General features: G+C 43.6%; 1 protein-coding gene and 1 pseudogene across 3 annotated transcripts; one reads left to right on the plus strand and one right to left on the minus strand.

Moving 5' to 3' along the window:
• The first annotated feature begins 3,211 nt into the window (after window positions 1–3,211).
• Window positions 3,212–5,238, plus strand: LOC106563542 (hatching enzyme 1.2-like; annotated as a pseudogene).
• A 1,531-nt stretch (window positions 5,239–6,769) lies between these two features.
• LOC106563478 (potassium channel subfamily K member 4) lies at window positions 6,770–18,934 on the minus strand. Of its 3 annotated transcripts, XM_045690040.1 has the most exons (9): window positions 18,739–18,934; window positions 16,872–17,001; window positions 16,078–16,342; window positions 10,564–10,681; window positions 10,307–10,467; window positions 10,004–10,190; window positions 8,423–8,565; window positions 7,584–8,222; window positions 6,770–7,469 (listed from the first exon to the last, which is right to left on the minus strand). In XM_045690040.1, the coding sequence occupies exons 3-8, from the start codon at window positions 16,264–16,266 to the stop codon at window positions 7,599–7,601; spliced, it is 1,422 nt and encodes a 473-aa protein (XP_045545996.1). In that variant the 5' UTR covers window positions 16,267–16,342; window positions 16,872–17,001; window positions 18,739–18,934; the 3' UTR covers window positions 6,770–7,469; window positions 7,584–7,598. The 3 variants fall into 3 exon arrangements, with proteins under 3 accessions (XP_045545996.1, XP_013984566.1, XP_045545994.1); XM_014129091.2 differs by having other exon boundaries at window positions 6,770–8,222; XM_045690038.1 differs by having other exon boundaries at window positions 6,770–8,222; window positions 16,078–17,001.
• Between the last annotated feature and the right edge of the window lie 704 nt (window positions 18,935–19,638).

The following is a 19,638-nucleotide window of genomic DNA, read 5'->3' on the forward strand; positions in this document are numbered from 1 at the left end:
GAGGCAGATATAAAGGGAGTTAATTATTTAGGGTGTCCTCAGCCTGTTCTTGTCCATCTAAGGTTAAGTAACCAAGAGTGAACTGAACAAATGGGGAAACGGGGCATGGTCGAAATGGGAGAAGGGGTGAAAGAGAGACCCTCAGTGATATAAAAAATAAAAAGTAAGCCTTGTCATGTCAGGAAATGTTCCACCAGACAGCCGAACATTACATTCTAGGACTCCCATTCTTCCGTGGCATTGCATCTCTGAAGACCGACACCCTCTATATATTAGACAACCCTATCCTGTCTGAATGGAGAAAGCATACTGGTATCTTCATTTTACTCATCCAATAGCCACACACACATAACTGTTAGGCCGCATGGCATGTCACATGACGTGTTAGTTATTGTGTTCGTTATTACTGGGTCGTTGTGGAATAGGACACCTGTCACCTGTCAGCATTGGTTTTGAGTGCCAATATTTTAGCATACATAAATGGTGTAGATTTAGAAAGAGGACAAACATATTTGATCAATATACATTTATTTTTAATTTTTTCAATGTCATGGGGAATCTGAATTGTCGCATTTTATTAGTTGTTGTATTGTAGCGCTCTCTAGTGGTGTCTTTATTACATTGCCAATTACAGTATGTGCCTGCCTGTCTGTGGTGACGTCTGCGTTCGTGTCCTCAAGCACAAGGTCACAGAATCAACTGCGCATGCAGGCTTGATGGTTTATCAGAGCCATAGGTGCAGGCGACAGCCGACTGACTGATCTATAAATCACCTTGCATCATAAATAACCACTCATTATTATTTGTAGATGAGTCAGTCAGTCACAATTTACCTATACAGTGCTTGACTTGGACTGAAATAGCTGCCCGTACTTATTTTGGGTGTCGGTAGGCCTACTGTTTATATTTAGGTGCAGGAGCACCACAATTCTTTTGAGCTAATATTCTATAAGAGGAACAGGAGCTCAAGCAGAAGAACATTTGAGGTGCCGGTACTCAGCTCTGGTGAGCTCCTGCCCAAGTCAAGCACTGGATATATCACAGTTTGATGCTCTCAAACTCGCCTGGACTGCAATGTAGAATAAGCTCATTGAAATCCTATTGAATTACTAGAAAGACTATGTCATGACCCTTCAAAGTTCCAGAAGGGTATGAAAATAGCAACCATCGACGCGGTAAAGGAGTGTAGACCGTTCCATTGACCAGACTGGAGCACATTCCACACATCTGATCTAAAAATATTGGATATTCATCAAATCTGTCATGATTGATGTATTGTAACAGGCCCACAATGTGGTTACTAAAGTCTGATTTGGATAGATTTGGCTGTACAAGTTGTCCCTTTTAAGGTTTAGAAGTGACTGCTAAATGTAAAGTCCTGTTCCTGTGAGATGGTTAGTATACAGAACTCAGTGGTGATAGTCAGTCGCTTTTTACTGTAATGCAGTTGATTGAGAAAGGTGATAGTCAGTTGGACAACTTAATGCATTCAACCTAAATGCTTCTTCCGCATTTAAGCTCTGAATCAGAGAGGTGTGGGGGGCTGCCTTAATCAACATCATTGGCACAGTTGTTGTTAACTGCCTTGCTCAAGGTCACAACGGCCAATTTTTCCACCTAGCCGGCTCAGGGATTCGAACGAGCAACCTTTCGGTTACTGGCCCAACGCTCTAACCACTAGGCTACCTGCCACCCCAGATGACAATGAACATGTGTTGGGGTTGACATCCATACAAGCATTATACTCAGCTTTTTACCGCAACATGTGAAATACACATTTGAACAATAGCCTAAATGTAGGCACATTTTTCTGGAGGGCAACGAGGAGACTCAGGAACTTTCCCCCACGGCCCTTTCTCCCACACGATTCCATGGCAATTCTGTTGTCTTGGTCGAGTTTGATTAACCTCTACCTTATCTAAATGGCTGACCTATGATACCGTCATCCGGTGCATAGGAACAGGTCTGTGAGACTGTCAGAGACCCACATAAGGAGGGGCTACCAGTCAGGCTTATGCTTTTTATCATCACTTTGGGTTAACATGCCTTTTAGATTACTGCAGCAACCTCACCCAGTATGTCAGATTACATGGTTATGGGATCAAAACTATTTTCTATATATGTTAAACAATGTAATACAATAAACTATAATTTAACTATAGTAAACTAACTATTATCTGTAGTTTATTATTTACTATTTATAAACAACTGTATACTCTTTATAAATGGTACCTTTGAGGAATCTACTTTGAAGAATCTAAAATATATTTTGATTTGTTTCACACTTTTTTGGTCACTACATGATTCCATATGTGTTATTTAATAGTTGTGATGTATTCATTATTAATCTTCAATGTAGAAAATAAAGAAAACCCTTGAATGAGTAGGTGTGTCCAAACTTTTGACGGGTACTGTATATATTTTTTGTACTTTTACCCCTTTTTTCTCCCCAATTTGGTGTTACAGCCTCGTCCCATTGCTGCAACTCCCGTATGGACTCGGGAGAGGCAAAGGGGTTGCCTCCAACGAAACACAACCCTGCCAAGCCGCACTGCTTCTTGCCACACTGCTCGCTTAACCAGCTGCACCAATGTGTCGGAGGAAACACCATACCATTGGCAATCGGCGTCAGCTTGCAGGCACCCCGCCCACCATAAGGAGTGGGTAGAGCATGATGGGACAAGGACATCCCGACCGGTCAAACCCTCCCCTAACCACGCTGTGCGCTGCCTCAAGGGTCTCCCAGTCATGGCTGGCTGTGACACAGCTTGGGATCAAACCTGGGTCTGTAGTGATGCCTGAAGCACTGCGATGCAGTGCCTTAGACCGCTGCGCCACTCGGGAGGCCCTAAATGGTACCTTAATGTAAAGTGTTAGCCTACTGTTAAAAGTAGGGGTTTATTTAGTGACAGAACATCCACAATGAACTCCCTCGCTTAAAACTGAAGCATTTGGACCATTAGGGCTCTTTTCAATCTGTATCGCTGAAGTGTTACAGAGAGCACAATAAAAATGTAAAGGTAATTTCCTATTGAGCCGACATCTGCAGCGTTTACCATGAATGCAGTCTCTACTAACACAGGAACATTGCCTTTAAATTTCAAACCTGCTTTAATGCTGAATTTTAGCAGTACGGAATGAATAGAGCCCTTAATCGGTCTGCTTTACAATACAGATTTATGTTAATATGTTAAATTCAAAGAATCCTTGTAATATATACAGCACTTAATTAATGTTCTAATGGATTCTATAAATTCACTCTTTGAGGGATATTTTAATGTCTTAGTATGGGAGCTTTGCCAACTCCGTACTCCCATATGTCCAGCTTGACTTATACATTGTAGATGCCTAGGCCTACTATCTGTAATCAGATGAAGATTAATTAGAGCTAAGATTATTCATGAAAACAGCTATCACAACTCTACCTGCCCTTGTCGATGTATCCTGAGTCAGTGACTGAATGGATGGGCGAGGTTACTGTACTAATCCCTCTTCTAAAATACTTGTTTTAGGCCCCTCGTGTTGACATATGGCCTAAACCCACTGGTGGTCCCGCACTGTATAAAAACTTTGCTCTGTCTCACTCACACACCTGCTTCCACCTTGAGCATCTCCACCCGCTAAAGGAACATGGACCAGAGTCTCAACTTCGCCATCTTGGCCTTGCTCCTGCTTGGCCTCTCCCAGGCCCACTCTCCCCTTGTAAAAGCTGGAGCCCTCGCCACGGCTGAGCTCCTATCTAAACTCTCACCTTACTGTAGTGTTCAGAATCACTCACGCAGTGATTGTGTCCTCTGCAAGAATGGCCCATTGAGGATGGCAAGTCTTCACTTTAAATGCACAATATTGTGCAGTGCTATATAATAGTCAAGTCTACTGAATATTGAAAAGGTACATATTATTTGTGCAATTTACAACACTAGCTAGAAACACAATGCTGAGCTAGCAAGAAATATTGAAATACTGCAGTATGGCAGCTGCCATGTAACTGTACACTCCTGTTCAGATGTCATTACCAAATCATCTAATACTTTAGACATCACTACAAGAATCCTTGAGGCAAACAAAGGTGCATATGATTTACTCATAAGCTCACAAGTCAGTATCTGATTAACATAACATCTACAATCCATATCTTCGTTATGTGATCCACTCGACTCTTTGCACTAAGGGATGAGCCATCCACTTGACTCTTTGCACTAGGGAATGAGCCATCCACTTGACTCTTTGCACTAGGGAATGAGCCATCCACTCGACTCTTTGCACTAGGGAATGAGCCATCCACTTGACTCTTTGCACTAAGGGATGAGCCATCCACTTGACTCTTTGCACTAAGGGATGAGCCAGATGCTGATGGAGGGAGATGTAGCTGTACTCAGGACCAGAAACGCCTTGAAGTGTTGGGGCAACAGCAACTACTGCAGATGGACCAAATCCTCCTCTGAACTGGTGGAGGTGTTATATCATAAGATGATTACTTCTGTAAGTGAAAATAATTATTTCATTTTATTTATAAATTGACATAGCACATTCCTTATTTATTCTTAAGCCATGAACACATATGACCTGATGTTATGATGTGATAACGCAAGTGAGACGGAAGTCTTATTGGTCTTCATCACAGATGACTCCGAAAAAGCTATGATTGAGACGTCCATGAAATCGTTTCACACAAGAACCTGCATTCGATTTGGTCGCTGGAGTGGCCAGTCAGACTACATTGATATTCAGAGTAAAACTGGATGAGTTTTACTCACATGTCCACACACTGGGCATCTACCATGAGCACAACAGGAGTGACAGAGACCAGTATGTCAAGATCTATTGGTCAATTGGGGAAAACTATCCTCTCACTCTCATGGTCAAGTGCCCATATATCAAATCAAATTCATCCACACCTTTTAAGAACTGCACTATCTTACCTCAACAACATCAATAAGTATCAGAAGCACTTTCACATATACTCATATCCATCTATACTTCCAGAAACAGGACACCAACAATCCAAATACGCCATATGACAATTCATCTGTTATGCATTACCCAATTTGGCTTTCAAGCTTTGTAAGACATGATGGCACACTTTTTAAGAGTCAATTGCCACGGCCTACTGTTTTGATACTGTTCTTTTCTCATAAAATGTGTCCCTCTTCCATTTTAGGACCTGCCTTCTCAATTGAGAATGGGAAGGACACCATCACTCCTATTCCTAACCCGTCTGTGAAAATAGGATGTTGATGTTCAGAGGATCAAATCACATTTAATTCATCACATGCTTCTTATACAACAGGTGTAGACTAACAGTAAAATGCTTACTTATAGGCCCTTCCCAACAATGCAGAGAGAAAGAAAATAGAGAAATAATAGAAAAGTAAAACACCTAATAATAAAAGTAATAATAAATACACAATGAGTAATGATAACTTGGCTATATACACGGGGTATCAGTAACGAGTCGATGTGCAGGGATACGAGGTAATTGAGGTACATATGTACATATAACTAGGAATAAAGTGACAGATAAACAGTAGCGGCAGCCTATGTAATGAGTCAAAAAAAGTTAGTGCAAAAAGGGTCAGTGCAGATAGTCCGCGTAGCTATTTGGTTAACTATTTAATTAACTATTTAGCAGTCTTATGGCTTGGGGGTAGAAAGCTGTTCAGGGTCCTGTTGGTTACAGACTTGGTGCATCGGTGCCGCTTGCCGTGCGCTAGCAGAGAGAATAGTCTATGACTTGAGTGGCTGGAGTCTTTGAAAATGTTTAGGGCTTTTCTCTGACACCGATTGGAATCAAGGTCCTGGATGGCAAGGAGTTATGATGTACTGGGCTGTACGCACTACCCTCTGTAGCGCCAAGCGGTCTTATGCCGAGCAGTTGCCAAACAAAGCGGTGATGCAGCCAGTCAAGATGCTGTCAGTGGTGCAGCTGTAGAACTTTTTGAGGATCTGAGGGCCCATGCCAAATCCTTTCAGCATCCTGAGGGGGAAGAGGCATTGTAGTGCCCTCTTCATGACTGTTGGTGTGTGTGGACCAAGATAGATCCTTAGTGATGTGGACACCGAGGAACTTGAAGCTCTCGACCTGCTCCACTATAGCCCTGTCGATGTGAATGTGAGCGTGCTCAGCTTTTAGCTCAGTGAGGATGTTGCCTGTAATCCATGGCTTCTGGTTGTGATTTGTAAGTACGGTCACTGTGGGGATGATGTCATCGATGCACTTATTAATGAAACCATGACTGATGTGGTAAACTGTATGCAATCGGATGAATCCCGAAACATATTCCAGTCTGCGCTTGCGAAACAGTCTTGTAGCTTAGTATCTGCTTCATCTGACCACTTCCATATTGAGCGTGTCACTGGTACTTCCTGTTTGAGCTTTTGCTTGTAAGCAAGAATCATGAGTATAGAGCTATGGTCAGATTTGCCAAATGATCAACAACCTGTGTCAGTGCAGTGAGTATGAACTTTTGTTTACAATTTATTTCCCAATTTAAATTTCCTTAAGTGTTCTTAAGTGCAAATGGTTGCAAAATGTGTTGATAAGACATATGTTGTTTTTCTCATTTCAGGTATGTAGTTTGTTAATTGAAGAACTGAGAAAAGATGGTTGTATGCAATATAATTCTAAATGACTGTGTTATTCATTCTCAGTGTGCCACTGTATCTTCATTGTCCTTCATTTACTGAGAGTCATCTTTTCGTTCCGCAGGAAAACAATATAAATGCTGGAAAATCTCTCACACGCATGCACACACAAAATAGTATTCTGATTATTTAAAAAATGTGTTGTTTATTTTACAGGACAGTTGTGTGTAATACATTCAAAGAATAATACTCAAAAATATATACAATGGCATACGCTGTACACAGTGCACACAGTAATAATGTCACTAGTGTAATATGTAGGCTAAGGTCATGCAAGACCAGATATGGTTATTGGCAGAGACAGAATTTACTCATGCCTTGAATTAGAACTTTCCTATTATATACCAAAGCTTTGTTCTCTAAAGTTTGGGCTCCAGACATTCAGGGACAAATTCATTATGGGAGAGTTATTGTCATAAGGCTTTTTTCCCTAAAGGCAAAAAATATAAATTGATTCAGAGTAAAAAAAATGTTGGTGTGCTTCACTGCTTATTTTATCCAGAGAAAACAGGGCTGTGCAGTTTCATGATTGCCCAGTAGGGAGCGCTCACTCCGTAAGCGAACATGGATAAGTGGGGCACATAAGATTGTGTTCCTTATTAAAACGCTACCAAGGCAACATCAGGTTAAAGAAGTGACATGGTTAAGTTTTGTTAGGATTATTTGAATAAGTCACTATTATTACATCAAGGCTCACTCCATATTTGAATCAGGCATACACAACATACACACACTCAAACTATGTTTATGAAACATGAACAGTGTAGTGAATAAAACAATAAATCAGGTTCAGTTCATCCCACAACTTCTTCTTCCCTTCACCCCTAAAAAGAGCAGAGTCAGGGGTTTTCTAGCTTGACAGTTTCATCATTTGTATTTTTTTTTTCTTCATATGTTTATCCATTTTCAACATGCTCTGAAAAAACATACAAACTCACCCTTGAGCATTTGGTTCATCTATCCTTTGGTGGCGGTGGATTTTCTGGGGGTTTTATGTCTCCATTGGGCTCTTTCTTCTCAGGCTTGATAGGGCTAATTTTAGAGCTCTTCTCTGGGAGTGGCCTTCTGGGCCTTCTCCTCTTGGGCTTTTGTGAGCGTGTAGATACAGGCTGTGTTTGATCCAACAGGGGATCCAAATGTAATTTTCCACTAACTGCATCTGAGGACTCATCAATGTATGCCAGGTTCTCTCCAAAGTAGTCCAGAGGCTGGGAATACAGGGATTCTGGGAAGGCGTTCTCCTTATCGACATCCTTCTCTTTTCCCTGTACTACCTGCTCATGCTGTGTGACCTCTGACCCTGTCGCAGATCCAGACTCTGACTCGTTGGATGAGTAAGAGTATGAGGACGATCCAGTCTCTGATTGGCTGTTCAGCTGACCATTCTCCATCACTCTGCCCCCCTCCCCAGGGGCCCCAGTCCCAGACACATGGCCTGCCCCATTGCCTCGGCTGCGAGGGCCATGTCGACGCTTTCGTCGTTGTCGTTTGAAGGGGTCGTCTGGCATGCGGAAGTCCACGGACATGTTCTGAATGTTCTGACCCCAGTCAGTGGTACGGGCTCTGAGCTCCTCCATCTGGGAAGAGAGAGGAAAGAGATCAAATCACTATTTAAAGAGAATTTAATAAAGTCACAACACACTTGAGAGTTGATAAGAGAGGAAGGGAGGATCATTGAGAAATAGAACAGGTGGCTATAGGTGACAAAGTGTACAGTGCAGCCCATTTGCTTGTAGGTTGTACTCTCCCATTTTGGGCCCGATCAGTTTTTACACACCTCAGCCCTGGTCTTCTTGGACAGGACCCGAAGCCAGTTTGCAACCATGGACAGGATGGAAGCAAAGTAGGCCAGGCCCAGCAGGATCCAGAACCACACCAGGGGCTTGTACCAGTGGTCTTTACCACCATCTCCGCTATCACCTGACAGAGATAAGCAAGAGGATAGGGATAGATAGGGGTTTACAGGTGTAGACAATGGAGAATCAGCAACTTTACAGGTCTAAAGGTTAGTTTACACATGACAGACCTGCTGTTAAAACCCCCTAGAATCTAAGCCTGGGGGGGAACCAAATAGGGGTTTTCAAAGGGTTCTCCTATGGGGACAGCCGAAGAACCATGTAAGGTTCTAGACAGCATCTTTTCTAAGAGTGTACTGTATACAGTCTAATAAGCATGAAGCAATCATGTCTCACTGGAGCAGACGAGCCTAGTGTTGTTTTTCAGTGGCATCATGTTTTAAAATGATCATACCAAGGATAATTTAGCTATTTGATTTTGAATTTTAGGACCCCTTTATGTATAAAAAACATATTTGATGAAACTTTGAATTTGGCCTTACTGTTGTTAGCCCATAGAAACACATTGAATAATAGATTTATACATGGAAAACTGTCTCATCTTTCCATAGCGGGGTCATAATAGTTTGTAGGCCAAAACCGCTACAGACTTTTTCGCTAGAAGACCGATTTTCGGGATGTCTCATGGTCTGACAAGCAGCGCTGTAGCTCTGCCACCTTTCACCACAGATGCGGAAGGCATACATCGGCGGATGAGGTGAATTAAGACGTAGCCCATGCAAAGAGATATCTCTAGATTAAACAGTCCTCCCGAGTGGCGCAGCGGTCTAAGGCACTTCATTGCAGTGCTAGAGGTGTCACTGCAGACCCTGGTTTGTTCCCAGGCTGTGTCACAACCAGCCGTGATCAGGAGTTCCATAGGACGGTGCACAATTGGCCCAGCGTTGTCCGGAGAATGGTTTGGCCGGGGGGTTAGCCGTCATTGTAAATAAGAATGTGTTATTAACTGACTTACCTGGTTAAATATCATTTTAAAAACAGACAGATTTTTATGGGGAGTTTTTTTATTACGCTAATTAGATTTCAGCGGGGGCGCGGACATCGACTCTAGGGGTTTATTACATTAATCTCACATTAGTGAACATTACAGACTGAGCTGCCGGAAAACTCTATGGGGTTAATAATTCAACTTTCATTCAAAGATTAAATTATTCACAAAGAGTAAATGAAATGTCCAGTTTAATGAGTGACTGTATTTTATCACTCAGGCCTCCTAAACTACATTAATCTGGAGTAGCAGGTGTTTGTGTCTGTTAATGTGTCACAACACTTAAAGAGAGAGTTTCAACAGGGAGAGTTTCAACAGGGAAAAGAGAGTTTCAACTGGGAAAAGAGTTTCAACTGGGAAAAGAGAGTTTCAACTGGGAAAAGAGAGTTTCAACTGGGAAAAACTGGGAAAAGAGAGTTTCAACAATGTAAAGAGAGTTTCAACAATGAAATGTGTGTTTTGACCTTTTGAGACAGATTCCTTGACCCAATCCTAAATGCAGTGGCGGAAGTACCTGCAACATAGTCTCCAAAACCCACTGTAGTCAGGGTGATGACAACAAAGTAGGACGCCTCCAGGAGAGTCCACTTCTCCACCTCCTGAAACACCAGCGTTGGCACGGCAACGAAGAGTGCTACCCCCAACAGGATGGAGAGTATGGCTGAGATGACTCGAACAATAGTAGGACTCACCTTCCATTTCTGAGAGGGAGACAGCAAAACATGAAAAAGAGGAACGAAGGAAATGGAGGGACTGAAATACTGACAGGCCGAGAAAGACAGAGGAAACACATTAAACCAAATATTTAGCGTCTCACCGCTAAGAGAAACTCTATTTTGAGGATCGCCTTCCTCAGCCCGGTCCCCAGATGGTCTCCAACTCCAGCCAGCAGGATACCAAACAGAGGAATCCCCACCAGGGCATAAAAGATACAGAACAGCTGCCCCCCTTCTGTCTTCGGGGAGATGTTCCCAAAACCTTAGGATGATGGTTTGTAGAGCTTTAGGATTGGGATAGGTAGTGTCAGTGTGTAACAATGGATTAAACATAGGGGAGATCAGCCTGCTGATTTACCGATGGTGGTGACAATGGTCCCAGAGAAGAAAAAGGCGCTGGCCAGGTCCCATTGGCTGGTGAAGGTGGAGGAATTGCTGCTAGGATCCACACCCGCCCCCACAGCATCTGCCACCTCCTGGGATGGGACAGTCAGGAAGTTAAAGTGATAAGAGAGAGAAGTGGTAGTGTTTGTACCTGAATATTTCTGTATATGCATTGTACAACTTGTAGACTTGTTACGTGCTGCTGTGCGGTTTGTTGCCAACCTTACTTGCTACCTGCCAACTTTACGGTTTTTATTTTTTAATTACCGTTTATATTTTTTTTTTCCCGTCGCTCGACTTTTTTCATTCCATTTTTGTCACCCTGGACGCTTTTCCTGGACGTGGTTCGTCAGGACCTCCACCAGCCGAAACTAAGTAGTAACATTAACATGACGCCTTCTAACTGCAGTAGCTGTACTCATAATATACAGGAGAACGATCGCCTTACCACGAGGATAGCTGTGCTGCAAGGCCAGCTTCAGACGCAATCGTTTGGCAAGAGTAATTTAAGTGTAGGAAGGATGAAACAGCGTCTGTGCCACCAGTAAGTACAGATACTAGTATACATCCCCTCGCACAGTCCCCGCAGCCGGACAATTTTCTCATGGCTTCTGGAAGGAAATGCTGTAGGAATGCTCAACCGGTGTCGCTCAACCAGCCGACGGAAACGTTCAACCGGTTCTCCCCATTAAGCAGCGAGTCAGAGGCCGAGCCTTCTCTGTCTCTACACCTCCCGTTACGGGGTCTGAGACGCCGAAGCCTCCCACCATTAGCTCTGACAAATTGAAAGCCCTAGTCATTGGCAACTCCATGACCCGCAGTATTAGACTTAAAACGAATCATCCAGTGATCATACACTGTTTACCAGGGGGCAGGGCTACCGACGTTAAGGCTAATCTAAAGACGGTGCTGGCTAAAGCTAAAACTGGCGAGTGTAGAGAGTACAGAGATATTGTTATCCACGTCGGCACCAACGATGTTAGGATGAAACAGTCAGAGGTCACCAAGCCCAACATAGCTTCAGGGTGTAAATCAGCTAGAAAGACGTGTCGGCATCGAGTAATTGTCTCTGGTCCCCTCCCAGTTAGGGGGAGTGATGAGCTCTACAGCAGTATCACAACTCAATCGCTGGTTGAAAACTGTTTTCTGCCCCTCCCAAAATATATAATTTGTAGATAATTGGCCCTCTTTCTGGGACTCACACACCAACAGGACCAAGACTGGCCTGTTGAGGAGTGATGGACTCCATCCTTGCTGGAGGGGTGCTCTCATTTTATCTACGAACATAGACAGGGCTCTAACTCCCCTAGCTCTACAATGAGATAGGGTGCAGGCCAGGCAGCAGGCTGTTAGCCAGCCTGCCATTATCACAGTCAGTGTAGTCAGCTCAGCTATCTCCATTGAGACAGTGTCTGTGCCTCGACCTAGGTTGGGCAAAACTAAACATGGCGGTGTTCGCTTTAGCAATCTCACTGGAATAAAGACCTCCATTCCTGCCATTATTGAAAGAGATTGTGATATCTCACATCTCAAAATAGGGCTACTTAATGTTAGATCCCTCACTTCCAAGGCAGTTATAGTCAATCAACTAATCACTGATCATAATCTTGATGTGATTGGCCTGACTGAAACATGGCTTAAGCCTGATGAATTTACTGTGTTAAATGAGGCCTCACCTCCTGGTTACACTAGTGACCATATCCCTCGCGCATCCCGCAAAGGTGGAGGTGTTGCTAACATTTACGATAGAACATTTCAATTTACAAAAATTAAAATGCGTTTTCGTCTTTTGAGCTTCTAGTCATGAAATCTATGCAGCCTACTCAATCACTTTTTATAACTACTGTTTACAGGCCAGCTGGGCCATATGCAGCGTTACTCACTGAGTTCCCTGAATTCCTATCGGACCTTGTAGTCATTGCAGATAATATTCACATTTTTGGTGACTTTAATATTCACATGGAAAAGTCCACAAATCCACTCCAAAAGGTTTTCGGAGCCATCATCGACTCAGTGGGTTTTGGACAACATGTCTCCGGACCTACTCACTGCCACAGTCAAACACTGGACCTAGTTTTTTCCCGTGGAATAAATGTTGTGGATCTACATGTTTTTCCTCATAATCCTGGACTAGCGGACCACCATTTTATTACGTTTGCTATCGCAACAAATAATCTGCTCAGACCCCAACCAAGGATCATCAAAAGTCGTGCTATAAATTCTCGGACAACCAAAAGATTCCTAGATGCCCTTCCAGACTCCCTCCACCTACCCAAGGACGTCAGAGTAAAAAAAATCAGTTAACCACCTAACTGAGGAACTCAATTTAACCTTGCGCAATACCCTAGATGCAGTCGCACCCCCAAAAAAAATTGTCTTAAGTAACTAGCTCCCTGGTATACAGAAAATATCCGAGCTCTGAAGCAAGCTTCCAGAAAATTGGAACGGAAATGGCGCCACACCAAAATGGAAGTCTTCTGACTAGCTTGGAAAGACAGTACCGTGCAGTATCGAAGAGCCCTCATTGCTGCTCGATCGTCCTATTTTTCCAACTTAATTGAGGAAAATAAGAACAATCCAAAATGTATTTTTGATACTGTCGCAAAGCTAACTAAAAAGCAGCATTCCCCAAGAGAGGATGGATTTCGCTTCAGCAGTGATAAATTCATTAACTTTTTTGAGGAAAAAAAAAGATCATTAGATAGAAAATTATGGACTCCTCTTTATATCTGCGCGTTCCTCCAAAGCTCAGTTGTCCTGAGTCTGCACAACTCTGCCAGGACATAGAATCAAGGGATACACTCAAGTTTTTTAGTACAATATCTCTTGACACATTGATGAAAATAATCATGACCTCTAAACCTTCAAGCTGCATACTGGACAATATTCCAACTAAACTACTGAAAGAGCTGCTTCTATGATGAACATAATAAACGGCTCTCTATCCACCGGATGTGTACCAAACTCACTAAAAGTGGCAGTAATAAAGCCTCTTTTGAAAAAGCCAAACCTTGACCCAGAAAATATAAAAAACTATCGGCCTATATCGAATCTCCCATTCCTCTCAAAAATGTTAGAAAAAACTGTTGCGCAGCAACTCACTACCTTCCTGAAGACAAACAATGTATACGAAACACTTCAGTCTGGTTTTAGACCCCATCATAGCACTGAGACTGCACTTGTGAAGGTGGTAAATGACCTTTTAATGACGTCAGACCGAGGTTCTGCGTCTGTCCTCGTGCTCCTAGACCTTCGTGCTGCTTTTGATACCATCGATTACCACATTCTTTGGAAAGATTGGAAACCCAAATTGGTCTACACGGACAAGTTCTGGCCTGGTTTAGATCTTATGTGTCGGAAAGATATCAGTTTCTCTCTGTGGATGGTTTGTCCTCTGACAAATCAACTGTACATTTTAGTGTTCCTCAAGGCTCTGTTTAGGACCCCTATTGTTTTCACTATATATTTTACCTCTTGGTGATGACATTCGGAAACATAATGTTAACTTTCACTGCTATGCGGATGACACACAAGCTGTACATTTCGATCTTATGTTGAATCTGACAATTATTCTTGATGGTTGTACAGTCGTCTCAAATAAAACTGTGAAGGACCTCGGCGTTACTCTGGACCCTGATCTCTCTTTTGACGAATATATCAAGACTGTTTCAAGGACAGATTTTTTCCATCTACGTAACATTGCAAAAATCAGAAACTTTCTGTCCAAAAATGATGCAGAAAAATTCATCCATGCTTTTGTCACTTCTAGGTTAGACAACTGCAATGCTCTACTTTCCGTCTACCCGGATAAAGCACTAAATAAACTTCAGTTAGTGCTAAACACGGCTGCTAGAATCTTGACTAGAACCAAAAAAAATTATCATATTACTCCAGTGCTAGCCTCTCTACACTGGCTTCCTGTTAAGGCAAGGGCTGATTTCAAGGTTTTACTGCTAACCTACAAAGCATTACATGGGCTTGCTCCTACCCATCTTTCCGATTTGGTCCTGCTGTACATACCTACACGTACGCTACGGTCCCAAGATGCAGGCCTCCTTAAGGGAGCTGGAGGCAGGGCTTTCTCCTATAGAGCTCCATTTTTATGGAATGGTCTGCCTATCCATGTGAGAGACGCGGACTCGGTCTCAACCTTTAAGTGTTTTATTTAAGACTCATCTCTTCAGTAGGTCCTTTGATTGAGTGTAGTCTGGCCCAGGAGTGTGGTGAACGGAAAGGCACTGGAGTAACGAACCACCCTTGCTGTCTCTGCCTGGCCGGTTCCCCTCTCTCCACTGGGATTCTCTGCCTCTAACCCTATTACGGGAGCTGAGTCACTGGCTTACTGGTGCTCTTCCATGCCGTCCCTAGGAGGTGTGCGTCACTTGAGTGGGTTGAGTCACTGACGTGATCTTCCTGTCTGGGTTGGCGCCCCCCCTTGCGTTGTGCCGTGGTGGAAATCTTTGTGGGCTATACTCGGCCTTGTCTCAGGATGGTAAGTTGGTGGTTGAAGATATCCCTCTAGTGGTGTGGGGGCTGTGCTTTGGCAAATTGGGTGGGGTTATATCCTGCCTGTTTGACCCTGTCCGGTCGGGGCCACAGTGTCTCCCGACCCCTCCTGTCTCAGCCTCCAGTGTTTATGCTGCAGTAGTTTATGTGTCGGGGGGCTAGGCTCAGTCTGTTATATCTGGAGTATTTCTCCTGTCTTACCCGGTGTCCTGTGTGAATTTAAGTGTGCTCTCTCTAATTCTCTCTCTTTCTTTCTCTCTTTCTCACCTTTCTTTCTTTCTCTCTCTCGGAGGACCTGAGCCCTAGGACCATGCCTACCTGGCCTGATGACTTCTTGCTGTCCCCAGTCCACCTGTCCGTGCTGCTGCTCCAGTTTCAACTGTTCTGCCTGGGGCTATGGAACTCTGACCTGTTCGCCGGACGTGCTACCTGTCCCAGACCTGCTGTTTTCAACTCTCTAGAGACAGCAGGAGTGGTAGAGATACTCTGAATGATCGGCTATGAAAAGCCAACTGACATTTACTCCTGAGGTGCTGACCTGTTGCACCCTCGACAACCACTGTGATTATTATTTTTTGACCCTGCTGGTCATCTATGAACATTTGAACATGTTGGCCATGTTCTGTTATAATCGCCACCCGGCACATCCAGAAGAGGACTGGCCACCCCTCAGAGCCTGGTTCCTCTCTAGGTTTCTTCCTAGGTTCTGGCCTTTCTAGGGAGTTTTTCCTAGCCACTGTGCTTCTACACCTGCATTGTTTGGGGTTTTAGGCTGGGTTTCTGTACAGCACTTTGTGACATCAGCTGATGTAAGAAGGGCTTTATAAATACATTTGATTGATTGATTGTACTGCAACCCAACTATAGAGGTCTCATTGGATTACATGACCGATGCCTTGGACACCCCGAAAGTCTAATATCCCAGTCATTCAGTCATATTAACCTGTTTGTTCTGTAGGTGTGTGTAGCCTATGTAGTGTACCTCTATGAGGGCCTGCAGGATGTCTGGGCTAACGCAGGTGTAGTTCTCCAGGAATGCTCTGCGTGTGTCCTGCAGCTGTATGTGCTGGCCCTCCTCATGGGGAGCCTCCAGGGCCTGGAACACCACGGCCCCCAGCACTAGGTAGAGCAGCACCCCCGTGAGGATACACAGGAGGGTGGAGCAGCGCATGCTTGCACCTTCGTTAAGCCCCAAAGAAGCACGCTTCTTCCCCCCGCTGCCAGTGCTGGAGCGCTCTGGGGCCCAGCTGCAGAACAAACAGACCAAACACAGACAGCAAGCCCATGGAAACAGATGTCACCCACATTAGCTAAACTGCAAGGTAATCATTAACAGTCTGTATTAAACATAATACAGACTGTACCCCCACCATATTACTGACCGGAAACCTATAAACATGTTGCTTATTGTTACACTATATGTGTAGGCTGCACTCTTTAAAAAAAGGGTTTCAAAGGGGTTCTCCAGCTGTCCCGATAGGAGAACCCTTTTTGCTACCTGGAACCAAAAAGGGGTTTTCAAAGGGTTCTCCTATGGGCACAGCCGAAGAACCATGTAAGGTTCTAGACAGCATATTTTCTAAGAGTGTACTGTATACAGTCTAATAAGCATGAAGCAATCATGTCTCACTGGAGCAGACGAGCCTAGTGTTGTTTTTCAGTGGCATCATGGATGCGGTATGAGTTGAAACCAGGAATGGACTTGAATTCTACCAGAGATATGTCTAAGTAAAGGATCATTACTATCTACCACACTACTCTTCATCACTTGGTTACCTCTCTCTCTTCTTCTCTTCCTCCCTCTTCCTCCTCTTCCAGCTGCTCTTCCCTCTGCGGCTGAGGATGGAGATTCTGGACCCGTAGCTGCGGGGGTGGCCGTCCTCCTCACAGCCCGAAGGTGGGGACACTGGGTGGGTTATACCAAGACGTTGTTGTTGAACAAAATAAACATTGTTATTGGACCACTAGTTACTGAAGAGATTACTCATTCATGTTTGACAATGTTACACAGATCATATTAAAGGTTAGTTATTATGTATGAGATCAATAAACTTTGAATTGTTTGTTGTTTGTTTTCCATTGATGAGAGGTTCCCTGTTTGACAATGAAACATGGGGTTCAGCACTGCTACATGATGCTTTTGATTGTAAGCGTAACGTCACCAAAACGACAGAAAATGAGCTGTCAACCAAAACCCTGTGTGAGAGAGAGAACATACAACAGATGCATATCTCTAATGGATCTCATTGGGGAGAGAAAAAAATCATCAAGCTGATATAATGGTGGATGGAGCAAGATACACAAACATACAGAATGCAGAGTCAATAAACATAAAAAAATGCTGTGTTCAAGACAACTCGCAAACTCTGAATCGCTGAGGTTAAAGTTAGATATGTTTTTTTTGGCGTAGAGCTTCCTATTGGTTGATTCAAATACTTTCCAAGTGGGAAATTATGACCTTATCTTTCTACAATGAATTTCCAAGTTCCGAGTCGTCTTGAACGCGGCAATAGACAAATAGAGGTGTGGTTCAGCCAGCAGAGTGGGTTAGAGCCCGAAAAAGGTATGTGTGTGCACGTGCCTCCGGCCATGTCTGTCCATTACAGGGGAGAAACATTATTCTATACCAGACATGCCACACTAGCAGGCTCGGCTGTGTGAAGAATTTATACCCCATGATTCTCAGGTCCCGGATGTGATGTGACTGAGCTGAATTACACATTCAGTGTAATGTCCTTTCCAAGCTGCTGAGTGATTGGGTAATTTAGTCCTTGATACAGCTATAGATTTTTAGTCAGCCCAGGTTCAAGACCCCAGGGACACACTAATTCTGTATATTTACATGTAGGTGTAATATTGTCTTCTGTCTGATTTTCTGTATTGACGTTGTGCAGTAGGCCTACGCTGTATGTACTGTGAGTGTGTGACAGGTTTCATCTGTGCTTTCTCTCTCTCATCTAAGATATAACATTGCTTTTGCAGTCAGCAACTCCTCTGGGCCTGATTTAACCTGAGACCAATAACCTGTCACCCACACAGTGAAATTTACACTACCCAGCCAAACAACTTCAGCAGCTGCTCGGGATACACACAAAAAATGCATAGACAGACAAGCCTTTCATCCTAACGTGCAGCTATTTTGCACATGCTCTCAGATTAAAATAACTGCCCTTCAACCTCCCTTTTAGTCATGTGCATTAGCTGACATCAATCACTAGTGACAGACAAGTTATGTTTTATAAAAATTCAAAAGCTGTCGAAAAGGCCTTTTCAGTGCCACCAAACAATAATTTGAAACCTTAACAAGGTTTTATTTGAATTGTTCTTAATTAAAATCTCTCCATTTTAACATAACTACACAATTATAGAAAAGCATGAACAGGTTTAATGCCTAACTGTCATATAAAGACATCATCCTTGAGATACCTATCACGCTCAAGTCATAGCCCTTCTAAGGTACAGATACTTCACACAACACAGTCAAAATGCCTGAGAATACATCCTTAGATTACACAGAATGAAGTTAATATGGGGTACTTTATCTGTAACAATGAAACAATTGCAATGTTCATTATCTCATCCAATGGAAGCAGGATTTGTGGTCTCTAACACACAGGGGGTGAAGCCTGTGGTCATCTCTTACCTCAAAATGAACGATCTTAAAAATCCAGGATATCAGCAGCTATAGGAAGGATCCCTTTCACACACTCACACTAGACGCTAGGAGAGTAAACGTGCACAAGCGTGCATGTGCATGAGCGCGTGGGAGAGGCTGTTGCTGAGTGTCCAAGAAATGAAAAGCTACTCCATCAAATTGACTCCAAGAAGAGAGAGAGCTAGGGAGAGAGGTGGAATCAGAGGGAGAGGTGGAATGAGTGAGAGAAAGGGAGTGGGAGAGATGGAGGGAGGGGTCAATGCAGATACACTGAGATAGAATAAGCTTATTGCTTTTTTTTTGTTTCCTCTACCCTGATTTGGATCACTCAGTTTCTCCAAGGCAATAAGTGGAGAGGAGGGTAGGGACTAACAGTGTCTCTTGTGGAAATCGGACACAGGCTGTTGGTGGCACCTTATTTGGGGAGGACGGGCACCTGGAATAGGTGGAAAGGTATCAACAACATAAAACACATGGTTTCCAGGTGTTTGATGCCATTCCATTTGCTCTGTTCCAGCCATTATTATGAGCCGTCCTCCCCTCAGCAGCCTCCACTGATATCGACATTGTGGTGTAGGCTACTACATCATGTATGTGTGGTAGTGAGCAATTCCACTATTCAGACATACAGTGTAACACTTTTTCATACTCCTACAATATACTGTAGTTGTGTAGCTTTCTCCATGGGTATGAGTAGCAGAGTATCAGTGTCTCAGTCTGACAGTGCCAGGATCAATTCCTCTAGTGGAGTTTACGAGGTCTGCTGGCGTTACACTGCCGACTCCGCAATGGGCAACAGGCTCCCCCTCCCTCTGCTACCCTCAGCAGCGTCCGTCAAAGAACCCAGCCGCACCCTGGAACTGCTGCTGCTGTGTGTGGTGTGTGTGC

Source organism: Salmo salar, chromosome ssa11 (assembly GCF_905237065.1).
Source record: "Salmo salar chromosome ssa11, Ssal_v3.1, whole genome shotgun sequence".
Classification (NCBI taxonomy): Eukaryota; Metazoa; Chordata; class Actinopteri; order Salmoniformes; family Salmonidae; genus Salmo; species Salmo salar.

Bases quoted from the DNA above. Each gene is read 5' to 3' on its own strand.
- LOC106563478 (XM_045690040.1), bottom strand. From the start codon at position 16,266: ATGCGCTGCTCCACCCTCCTGTGTATCCTCACGGGGGTGCTGCTCTAC. The intron at 10,468-10,563 runs GTAAATCAGCAG...CATCATCCTAAG, and splicing joins GACCATTGTCACCACCATCG to GTTTTGGGAACATCTCCCCG. The intron at 8,223-8,422 runs GTGTGTAAAAAC...CTCTCTTCCCAG, and splicing joins CCAAGAAGACCAGGGCTGAG to ATGGAGGAGCTCAGAGCCCG.